The sequence below is a fragment of the Dermochelys coriacea genome, chromosome 9 (assembly GCF_009764565.3).
Source record: "Dermochelys coriacea isolate rDerCor1 chromosome 9, rDerCor1.pri.v4, whole genome shotgun sequence".
NCBI lineage: Eukaryota > Metazoa > Chordata > Testudines > Dermochelyidae > Dermochelys > Dermochelys coriacea.
Genome location: NC_050076.1, coordinates 5,978,304 through 5,990,480, shown reverse-complemented (window position 1 = coordinate 5,990,480; position 12,177 = coordinate 5,978,304). Strand labels below are relative to the sequence as shown.

The 12,177-nt window shown below is 51.7% G+C and overlaps 1 protein-coding gene across 1 annotated transcript in view; it reads left to right on the top strand.

Annotated features, from left to right (window-relative positions):
• Positions 1-257: 257 nt before the first annotated feature.
• RUBCN (rubicon autophagy regulator) overlaps positions 258-12,177 on the top strand; it is a 61,984-nt gene continuing 50,064 nt past the window's right edge. The window contains 1 exon segment of the mRNA XM_038416682.2: positions 258-405. Within this exon segment, the coding sequence (XP_038272610.1) occupies positions 368-405 (38 nt within the window). The 5' untranslated portion in view covers positions 258-367.

The following is a 12,177-nucleotide window of genomic DNA, read 5'->3' as shown; positions in this document are numbered from 1 at the left end:
TCCCCCCTCATGCACAACTCAGCGTTGCAGCCCTTGGGTACCTGCCCCCCATACTCAGACGAGACTCAAACTGCAGTGCATGCTGGGAGCTGTAGTTTCATCGGTGTGGGGCATGCTGGGAACTAAAGTTCCGAGGCGCTTCGTGCGTGGGGAGGGAGGGGTGGTCTTGTGAAGGGCATGCTGGGAGCTGTAGTCTCCCTGTCGCGGTGCGTGCTGGGAGCTGCAGTTCCCGCCGGCGGGCGGGTGCGGCTCGCCGGGGGGCTGGGCCCGGCCGCGGGGGATGGAGGCGGAGGCGAGGAGGGAGGCGGAGGCGGCCGGCGGGGGCCGCCCGCGCTGAGACAGGCGGGCCGCGCGGGCCCCGGCCGGCATGGAGATCGGGCGCTGCGGGGAGCGGGAGGCCAGCAGGTGGGTGCGCGCTGCGACCGGCGATGGGGGGCAGCAGCAGGGACGGGGGTAGCGTAGCTGGCTCTCAGCTGGGGCACGGCGGGGGCAGCGGGATGAGGGGAGCTGCGATGGGGTAGCTGGGGCACGGCAGGGGTGGGGGGGCTGCGATGGGGTAACAGGGGCACCGGGGGTGGGGGGGGGCGGCGATGGAGTAGGTGGGGGTGGCGGGGGGCAGTGGGATGGGTGGGGGCAGTGGGGGGGCGGGCAGCGATGGGGTAACGGGCACTGGGGTGGGGGGGCAGTGATGGGATAGGTGGGGGTGGCGGGGGGCAGCGGGATAGGTGGGGGGCAGTGATGGGGGGATGGGTGGGGGCAGTGGGGGAGCGGGCAGCGATGGGGTAACGGGCACTGGGGTGGGGGGGCAGTGATGGGATAGGTGGGGGTGGCGGGGGTCAGCGGGATAGGTGGGGGGCAGTGATGGGGGGATGGGTGGGGGCAGTGGGGGAGCGGGCAGCGATGGGGTAACGGGCACTGGGGTGGGGGGGCAGTGATGGGATAGGTGGGGGGCAGTGATGGGGGGATGGGTGGGGGCAGTGGGGGAGCGGGCAGCGATGGGGTAACGGGCACTGGGGTGGGGGGGCAGTGATGGGATAGGTGGGGGGCAGTGATGGGGGGATGGGTGGGGGCAGTGGGGGAGCGGGCAGCGATGGGGTAACGGGCACTGGGGTGGGGGGGCAGTGATGGGATAGGTGGGGGTGGCGGGGGGCAGTGGGATAGGTGGGGGGCAGTGATGGGATAGGTGGGGGTGGCGGGGGGCAGTGGGATAGGTGGGGGGCAGTGATGGGGGATGGGTGGGGGCAGTGGGGGGGCGGGCAGCGATGGGGTAACGGGCACTGGGGTGGGGGGGCAGTGATGGGATAGGTGGGGGTGGCGGGGGTCAGCGGGATAGGTGGGGGGCAGTGATGGGGGGATGGGTGGGGGCAGTGGGGGAGCGGGCAGCGATGGGGTAACGGGCACTGGGGTGGGGGGGCAGTGATGGGATAGGTGGGGGTGGCGGGGGGCAGTGGGATAGGTGGGGGGCAGTGATGGGGGGATGGGTGGGGGCAGTGGGGGAGCGGGCAGCGATGGGGTAACGGGCACTGGGGTGGGGGGGCAGTGATGGGATAGGTGGGGGTGGCGGGGGGCAGTGGGATAGGTGGGGGGCAGTGATGGGATAGGTGGGGGTGGCGGGGGGCAGTGGGATAGGTGGGGGGCAGTGATGGGGGATGGGTGGGGGCAGTGGGGGGGCGGGCAGCGATGGGGTAACGGGCACTGGGGTGGGGGGGCAGTGATGGGATAGGTGGGGGTGGCGGGGGTCAGCGGGATAGGTGGGGGGCAGTGATGGGGGGATGGGGGGGGCAGTGGGGGAGCGGGCAGCGATGGGGTAACGGGCACTGGGGTGGGGGGGCAGTGATGGGATAGGTGGGGGTGGCGGGGGGCAGTGGGATAGGTGGGGGGCAGTGATGGGGGATGGGTGGGGGCAGTGGGGGAGCGGGCAGCGATGGGGTAACGGGCACTGGGGTGGGGGGCAGTGATGGGATAGGTGGGGGTGGCGGGGGGCAGTGGGATAGGTGGGGGGCAGTGATGGGGGGATGGGTGGGGGCAGTGGGGGAGCGGGCAGCGATGGGGTAACGGGCACTGGGGTGGGGGGGCAGTGATGGGATAGGTGGGGGTGGCGGGGGGCAGCGGGATGAGGGGGGTAGTGGGATAGGTGGGGGGTGGGTGGGGGCAGTGGGGGAGCGGGCAGCGATGGGGTAACAGGGGCACCGGGGGTGGGGGAGGGCGATGGGGTAGGTGGGGGTGGTGGGGGGCAGCGGGATGAGGGGGACAGTGGGAAGCTGGGGGGCGGCGGGGTGGGGGGCAGCGATGGGGTATCCAGTTCACAGCTGGGGGTACAGGTTGGGTTAGTGGTATTGGCACATAGCAAGGGTCAGTCGTGGGGGAGAGCCAGTTGTGTGTTTGTGGCTGTAACTGGGGCATGGTATTGGCAACGTAAGACTGGTGTGTGTAAGGGCAGGCATAATGTCCCTCGACTCTGGCTCAGCTCGGAACCTGCACTGACCCCCGCTTGGCTTGTGTCACACACTCTCTTTGCCCCACCTTGTGTAAATGCTCTGGCTGTGTCGGGAGCAGTCAGGGCTAAAGAAGTCTGGCCAGAGCTGTCTGCCCAGGTGAATTGAATACCTGATGCTCCCTAGGTTCTAAAGACAGCAGCTGGCAAGTCTCATTATTTTATTACGAGCTGTCCTCGGATGATCAGCCATCCTAGTCTAATGATGGTCCTTATTTCTAGTGTCTAGTCAGGGTCTTGGTTTGGGATTACGTCTTGTTCGGTCCTTGGCAAGTGGTTGCGTTGCTTGGAAATGTTGCCTATTTTAGATATTTAAAATAAATCCTTAATCTTAACCTAAATACTTGTCGGAGCAAGGCCTCCTGTGTTCTGCTGCAAGGTGGGCCTTGGTTCTGCAGTGCTGTGGTGCCATACACTGGTAGTTAAGTTAAAATAATGCAGGCTTTTAATGTAATGACAATGATTAAATTAATGAGTCAAGTACACAAAGCCTTATACATTATTTACTTGGATAATAAATTCCATTTGGTCAACCCAGTCCCCATGGTACCGTTGAGTTTTGGATTGGCAATGCAGAACTGGGTAATAGAAACTGACAGATGCTTTAGTGGATATGTAGGGGACAGTTGAGGCTGTTGGCTGTCTGGAGCAAGTGTTTGGAGGTAGATTCTGATAAGCTGTTTCTGATAAGCTTATTAGCTGGATGTGTCTGCTAATATTATCAGCAGTGAAAAAGTTAAAAAAAGTTGCCATTTAAACTGTAATCTAGGTTTGGAAGTTAACCCATTGAGATGAATGGGGCTATTCCCACATCTCTGAGCTATTGTTTCACACTTCCAGGAGATTCTGGAAGACACCCTGCATTGATGGCATTTTTCTGAGTTTTCTCCCTGACCAGAAGGGACAAACAGCATTTCTTGCTTCTAATGAAAGCTCAGAGCCTAAAATGTTGAATTCCCATGCTGGAATAAACGGGGATGTAGCAATCCCCAAATGGTATGTTAGAAATATATGGATAAAGATGGATCACAGTGCAGCCTTGTGATTCTCCTTGGGACTGTTTTGAGTCCTCAAAAGCAGGTGCATATGACTGTGGATGAACTACAAATAATGCCATGATGGGCATCCCAGAGTTCACCTCAGTCCCCACCGAAAGAAGAGGGCATTGTCTCCTCTGGAGCTAGCGCTGTGGTGGCTTGCTCCATTGTTTGCAATGTACACACAATGGTATGTGCTAGGAAGGGTTCTGGCATGTGCCTTGTGCAGCATCATCCCACTCTTTGCCAATGATTCCAAGTCTCCGCTCTACCTGTCATTGCATTTGATTGATGTAGTTGTTGAATATGGTACATGATTGATATTGCAGGCGGAGGGAGAAGGTTTTGCTAGGTTCAGCATCCTGCCTAGGGTCATAGACGTGTTAGGTTGAGGCCAGCAGACGAGGGTGATCTTCTGCCTGCTTTTTTTCTCCATTTCCTGAGGAGAGAAGAGAGCAAAGACTTTAATGGAGATGTTCTGTCAAAGAGCAGGATGAAGGCTGATGCTCTCAGTTAGCCTGTCAGTGCAATGGTACTCAGAGCGCCTTGGGAGAGGGAGCAGATATTCTAAAATGATCCAGGTGTGTCATTGGAAACCATGGAGAGACCATTGATAAATGGTGTAGTGTTGAAAGTTAAATGTGCAGATGTTCTGTTAAACTTCTGTGTTACAAAGAAGGGGCAGGGGGAATAATGGGGCCCAGAGAGAGACTCCTAAGGGGGAAGCCGGTGGGGGGCAAGGAGACAGCTAATACTGTGAGAACAGCATGGAAAGCCAGTCTCTGCCTTTGGCCAGCTGCTTGCTTTCAGAAATTTCATGGCAGGGGGAAGGTTACAGTTAATTGGGACCACTTGACAGCCACTTCCCAGCAAGGATTGTTCTTCTGGGTTTTATTTGAAAACATAGAGGCTAAGAACATGTGCTCTGTACACTCCCTCTTCTCTCTCCTCACATGTCAAGTTTGTAATTTAAAATGGAAACAGCCAAAGGTCTTTCTTCATTTTTTTTTCCCCTCCCATGTTCCTAACATCTTGTTGGAGGCTTGAAATTGCAATCGCTTTCCTTGCTACTTTGTTCTCCTCAGTCCCTGTTTGTTATTGTATAGAGTTGCAGATCATGATTGTGGTGGCACCCGAAAGGCCCCTTGTGCTAGGCCCCGTACAAAATATAACGGAGATGGTCCCTGCCCTAAAGAGTTTATAATCTAACTAGATTAATGCTATGCTGGTCTGTTGATGGGATTGTTTGGTTGCATGGGATTATTGAAATATTTGTTCTAACAAACAATACATTTCAGAAACTCCTGTGAGCCGGAGTCTCAGTCCAGGGATACCTGTGTGAGTTGGGGTCTACTACATAGTTGTCCATGTCACCAAAACCACAGCTTGCACCAGTTGTGTTATCCTCTCGCGGGGTGCCTCAAGAGGAAATCAAGGACTGAATTTGCCATGGAGATGGGACTCCCCTCTCTTTCCTAGGTGATTCTTGCAGTTTGTGATTAAGGCTTAAGAGGGTGGTGCAGAAGGTTTGTCGTATGATCGTGTCTCTTCCGGGGTACGGGGAGAACTTCAGTCCCCAGAGCTGTCAGGCTGGTATCTTGTACCAGCCCCAAAGTCTCCCTGAAACAATGAAACTACTTGCAAAGGAAAAACATTGAGTCTGTAATTTCTGGAGACACTAGCTGTGCTGCTGCCCTCGTTAATGTGGGGAAAAGGCTTTTGAAAATGAAGTGTTGAGCAGCAGGTGTGTGTGCTGTTTGCAGGTAAAGTACAGAGTACATGGTGCTTCCAGCTTCACTACCAATTTGAGTATCAGAGGTACAGTGCCAGCAGATCTGAGGCATAATTTCCCAGAGGGTCGCCTCCTGCCCTCTGTGACTGGTCCTGCACGAGCCTGTTTCCTGAGCTGAGGAGAATAGGCTTTCTTTGACTTCTTTTTTTTTTTTTTTTGCTGCTCCCTGTTGCTATCAATAACATGACAGAAGTCTGCTTCTCCACGCCCCCTTCCGGAAGTGCCATGCCTGCATGAGGAGTAGGCTGTGTGACCCACAAAAACTTCCTGTGTTTGCAGTTTGGTTTCCTAGACGACAGAGTTCAAAGCACACTGTTAAATTATTGTTTTGCCGGTCACCTTTAAAGTTGAGACAAAGTGACAGCGAGCATGGTGTTGTCCCGCAGCAGTGCCCACAAACTGATCTCTGAAATGTGTCAAGACAGATCAAATGACTTCCTCAGGCAGAGAACAGTGTTCAAGCAGCCATGTACTTGTGAGATTCTCTTTTAATGAGTACGATGGCTCCTGCAGCACATTTGCTGCTTAAAGGACACACATGCCTCTGATTTAACGTAGTTTAAAATTTCTACTCTGAAACTTTAACTGTTTTTTTAAATCCTTCTTTACTCAGCAGCACAGCTCCATGAGTGTGTTCTGAGTCACTATGCTGACTTCATTGACAAAAATACATTTTTGCTCCTTCTAGCTCTGCGTATCCAGCTTAGCCCTGGGTCAGCGTGTCAGATTCTGTTTTGACTCCTGCATCATCAACTGCATTGTTGACTTGAGTTCCAGCTGCAGAGCTGGATTCTGGCCTCAGTTACAGCTGCAAAACCCTACTGGTCGCAAGGGAAGGGCACAGATATGACTCAGTGTGGCCTCTGGCTGTCAGAGTCTTTGTTACTGATGATAATGCACCAGCTAGGAACCCAGGTGTCCAGGTTCAGTCAGCAGGGCTGAACCAGCCTGACAGCACCCTTTTATAAATTACCTACTTCAAGTAAAAGCGGCAAAGAGTCCTGTGGCACCTTATGGATTAACAGACGTATTGGAGCATAAGCTTTCATGGGTGAATGCCCACTTTGTCGGATGCATGTAGTGGAAATTTCCAGAGGCAGGTATAAATATGCAAGCAAGAATCAGGCTAGGGATAATGAGGTATACTTCAAGTAACTCCCTGATACGCCCAGTGAAACTTGGTACTCTGGAGACACTAACATTTTGTGGCTGGTTTCTTTTCAGCCTGTATTAGAGATGTATTTAACACTGTCTTCCTGATCCCATTTGTCAGAACCCCTCTTTCAAGTCCCTTCTTGAAATTCAGTTCAAGGTTGCGTGTATAAGTTGGAGCTGTACTCTAGTCGCGGAGAGTCTGAGTGTGACAAGCTGTACAAGTGTTGCCAATGCGTTTTTTTTTTTTTTTTTTTAAAGGAGGCTGAGGTGTTTGTCTAAGTTGGTCTGATCCACTCAGAAGAGGCCTACATACTTTTCAGGATTTGATCCCCTGGGTCCGTTTGTCAGCCAGTGGCAGGTTGTGACGTAGGGCGATGCCATCTCTGCCAGGGTCAGGCAGTTTTTCCTCATTGCTTTTTACTGAATAGTCTCCAGTCATCTTATTGTCCTTGCCATCCTCCTATCCTTTCTCCCTCCCCTCTTTGTTATTTCTTCCAATTGTCCTCCTTAGTGCCTAAGCTCTAATTGTACAAAGAGACTTGTACGTGCAAACTGCCTTGGTGTAAGGCTCCATTCACACTGATCAGGTTGCAGGATGGGGTTAGACTGGCCACTCTTTTGGCCAGGGAATATGCCTTTGTTTTGCAAAGCAGGGTGCACATCTAATGAAGTACCTAAATAATGATATGTTGATAAGACAATACAGGGTTGCATGAAAGTAGTTGTAATGATTGTTCTGTAGTGCTGTACCGCATTTCTGCCTTTCCCTGGATGGAGGAGACTCTGATTTGTTACAGATCCTTCCTCATATTTGTAATTAAATACAGTAGTTTCTAAAATAAAATAAAACCCTCTTTAAACTGATCTCAGTACAGGAATGCTAGAAGGCTCCAGCATCCACCTACTGAGTCTTGCTTTCTGCACATGCCAACTTGGAATATTAATAATGTGACACATTAGTATATGTCTGTATATTCCTATATCCATCTTCAGACTCCATTTGGTTTTGTGAATGCCATTTTGATAGTAACCTATTCCCTGCCCTTTGCTTTTGTACTGTAGCCTGGGACACCCAGGAGGTGTTAGAAGGAATCCTTACACCTAGAAGAGAGGCTAACAATAGGAAAGCCATCAAGAACCATCAGCCTAGATGGTTCTCCATTAAAATGAGTCCACCCTAGAAGAACAGGCAGGCTGCAGACAATGGGAACAACTTTTCCCAGGGTATGGCTATGCTACAGCACCACAGCTATGGTCATGGTGCTGCCAATGTAGAGTAGATGTTTCCTAGATGGACAGAAGGTTTTTTTCCATTGATGTAGTTACCAAACTTCGCACCTCTTGATAATCTGTATGTTATTCCCTGATAACCAGAAACTTCTACACTTGAACTCTACTGTTTTCTTTTTATTTTAACATCATCTTAATAAAACTTTTAAATCCACCTCTCCAAGAGGGGGTAACTAGGTAGATGGAAGAATCTCCTGTTGACCCATCAGCATTTATGCTGGGGATTAGGTAGACCCCCTAAATAAGTTACTCAGGGCACAACCATTTTTTACAGCCCTGAGTGACCTGGTAGGTCGGGGTGGGCAAACTTTTTTGCCCGAGGGCCACATCTGGGTGGGGAAATTTTATGCAGGGCCATGAATGTAGGGCTGGAGCAGGGGGTTGGAGTGCAGGGTGTGCAGGAAGGGGCTCAGGGCAAGGGGTTGGGGTGCGGTAGGGGATTGGGGGCTCAGGGCAGGGGGGTGGGGTGTAGCAGGGGGTGCAGAGGGTGGGAGGATGCTCAGAGCAGAGGGTTAGGGTGCAGGGGGGATCAATGCAGGGGGTTAGGAAGCTCAGGGGGTTAGGGTGTGGGGTACAGGAGGCCAACATGTCCTGCAGTGGCTCCTGGGGGTGGGGTGGAGTGGGGCAGGCAGCTGTCACGCTGCCCTCGCCGGTGGGTACCATTCCCAAAGCTCCCATTGGCCACAGTTCCCCATTCCCGGCCAATGGGAGTCTTAGGGGGCTTATTCCTTCACCCATTTACTTCCCTGGTCCTTCTCACATGAACAGAGAGCAACAATACCCTAAGTCCAAAGGTGCAAACAATTCGATGTTTATTGGGGTGAACTTCCAGCAAGCATGATTCCAGTTTCCTTCCTTAGTGACCCCCTTCCCGGCTCTGACACCACAGAGGCTTACCTGTGTCCCTGTTCCCATTTCCCCCTTTAGCAAAACATGATTCCAATTTCCCCACCCCCATTCCCTGTTCCCATTTCACCCACCCACCCACTTCCTAATTGATTGCAGACTATATACCTTCAAATCAGCAGCACTGCGATGGGTACCCGCATGGCCCCAAAATATGCCAACATTTTTATGGCTGACTTAGAACAACGCTTCCTCAGCTCTCGTCCCCTAATGCACCTACTCTACTTGCGCTACATTGATGACATCTTCATCATCTGGACCCATGGAAAAGAAGCCCTTGAGGAATTCCACTATGATTTCAACAATTTCCATCCCACCATCAACCTCAGCCTGGACCAGTCCACACAAGAGATCCACTTCCTGGACACTACGGTGCTAATAAGCGATGGTCACATAAACACCACCCTATATCGGAAACCTACTGACCGCTATTCCTACCTACGTGCCTCTAGCTTTCATCCAGATCACACCACACGATCCATTGTCTACAGCCAAGCTGTACGATATAACCACATTTGCTCCAACCCCTCAGACAGAGATAAACACTTACAAGATTTCTATCATGCATTCTTACAACTACAATACCCACCTGCTGAAGTGAAGAACCAGATTGACAGAGCCAGAAGAGTACCCAGAAGTCACCTACTACAGGACAGGCCCAACAAAGAAAACAACAGAACGCCACTAGCCATCACCTTCAGCCCCCAACTAAAATCTCTCCAACGCATCATCAAGGATCTACAGCCTATCCTGAAGGACAACCCATCACTCTCACAGATCTTGGGAGACAGACCAGTCCTTGCTTACAGACAGCCCCCCAATCTGAAGCAAATACTCACCAGCAACCACACACCACACAACAAAAACACTAACCCAGGAACCTATCCTTGCAACAAAGCCCGTTGCCAACTCTGTCCACATATCTATTCCGGGGATACCATCATAGGGCCTAATCACATCAGCCACACTATCAGAGGCTCGTTCACCTGCACATCTACCAATGTGATAAATGCCATCATGTGCCAGCAATGCCCCTGTGCCATGTACATTGGTCAAACTGGACAGTCTCTACGTAAAAGAATAAATGGACACAAATCAGACATCAAGAATTATAACATTCAAAAACCAGTCAGAGAACACTTCAATCTCTCGGGTCACTCGATAACAGACCTAAGAGTGGCTATCCTTCAGCAAAAAAGCTTCAAAAACAGACTCCAATGAGAGACTGCTGAATTGGAATTAATTTGCAAACTGAATACAATTACTTTAGGCTTGAATGGAGACTGGGAATGGATGAGTCATTACACAAAGTAAAACTATTTCCCCATGTTATTTCCCCCCCCCCACCCCACTCCCCACTGTTCCTCAGATGTTCTTGTTAACTGCTGGAAATAGCCTACCTTGCTTTCAGAGTAGCAGCCGTGTTAGTCTGTATTCTCAAAAAGAAAAGGAGTACTTGTGGCACCTTAGAGACTAACAAATTTATTAGAGCATAAGCTTTCGTGAGCTACAGCTCACTTCATCGGATGCATTTGGTGGAAAAAACAGAGTCTGTTTTTTCCACCAAATGCATCCGATGAAGTGAGCTGTAGCTCACGAAAGCTTATGCTCTAATAAATTTGTTAGTCTCTAAGGTGCCACAAGTACTCCTACCTTGCTTGTCACCATGAAAGGTTTTCCTCCTTTTCCCCCCTCTGCTGCTGGTGATGGCTTATCTTAAGTGATCACTCTCCTTACAGTTTTCAGAGTAGCAGCCGTGTTAGTCTGTATTCGCAAAAAGAAAAGGAGTACCGGTGGCACCTTAGAGACTAACAAATTTATTAGAGCATAAGCTTTCGTGAGCTACAGCTCACTTCATCGGATGCATTTGCAGTTTTTTCCACCAAATGCATCCGATGAAGTGAGCTGTAGCTCACGAAAGCTTATGCTCTAATAAATTTGTTAGTCTCTAAGGTGCCACCGTATACTCCTTTTCTTTCTCCTTACAGTGTGTATGATAAACCCATTGTTCCATGTTCTCTGTGTGTGTGTATCAATCTCCCCTCTGTTTTTTCCACCAAATGCATCCGATGAAGTGAGCTGTAGCTCACGAAAGCTTATGCTCTAATAAATTTGTTAGTCTCTAAGGTGCCACAAGTACTCATTATTTCAATGTGACTAGGTTGGGATGTGAGGAGGTGACCGGTCGCTTCCCAGTTTATGGCTGCCTCTGTTGCTTAGCCAAAGGCCTTAGCCTAAGAACAGGGCCTCAGACTGTTTCAGCAATAGAAGGCTCTTAAACCATCAGACAGTGATTTTGATTCTTTCTTTTATACCTCTATAACTAGCCAAGTGATAAGAATACACCTAAATTCTTAGAGTATAGGCCTTTACAGACAGGCCTGAATATCTATATCCTAACAGGGAGTTGCAGGGCGTTGGTGCCTGCAGGCGGGAGCGGTGCACAGAGCCCTCTGCCCCCTCTCCGCCCTCCTTCAGGGGCCGCAGGGACGTGGTGCTGGCCACTTCCGGGAGCGGCACGGGGCCAGGGCAGGGAGGGAGCCTACCTTAGCCCCACTGCGCCATGGGGCTGGCAATCCCACGGGTCAGATTGAAAGCCTTGTTGGGCTGGATGTGGCCTGCGGGCCATAGTTTGTCCTCCCCTGTGCTAGGTGGATCTATCTTTTTAAGCATAGACCAGGACCCAGTTTGGGAGGTGATCCTGGAGCTAAGTAACCGATCGCCTGACAGGGATTTTGAAGCTGCTTGGGGATCACTTGACAGAGAGGGCCAGAACATCATCTTGAGCGGGGGCTCTCTCCTCATCCATCCATCAGCTAACAGCAGGAAGGCTGAGCAGGAGAAATGGGGTACAGGAGGCCCTGGCACCCTGAGTGGTGGGACACTGGAGGGAGGGCTTTGCATGCAGATATTGGTTGGTTTTGCCCAGGTGCGTGTCTGGTGCGGTGTCTGAGGGAAGTGTCTGGCCTAGATGGTCCTTTGCAAAGCCTGTGCATTCTTTTGCTTCAGCTGTCACATGGTGCCTGTAGACGTTCCCGCACAGGTGGGACTGTGGGGAGGGGTGTGTTTAAGCTGTTGTGGAGACTTAGGGGTTCAGCACTGGTCTTGGGGCCCAGGACAGCTGAGCCGTGAGGGTCCCATATCCCAGTGAGGGCTAACAGACAAGTAATCCGAACCCCAGGAGCATGTCTGAGAGGCCAGACTAAGGCTGGCAATTGAACGAGAAAACTTTTGTTGTTCAGAGGTGCTAACCTCTCCCCCCACCCACCAAAAGGCAAAAGTTTTGCCGTGGCAAGTGTTAGTTTGAACCGCGAGGCTCCTGTCAACAACGCAAACGCTTGTTGGGGGTGGAAATACTTTGTCAGCAAAAGTGCCCACTTTTAGTGACACGGCTGTGTCACTAAAAGCTGTGTAGTGTAGACAAAGCCCGAGAGACAGCATCTTGGTGCTGCTCAGACCAGTTGGGCCTGGAAGCACTCAGGATCCAACGATTGGGTCCAGTA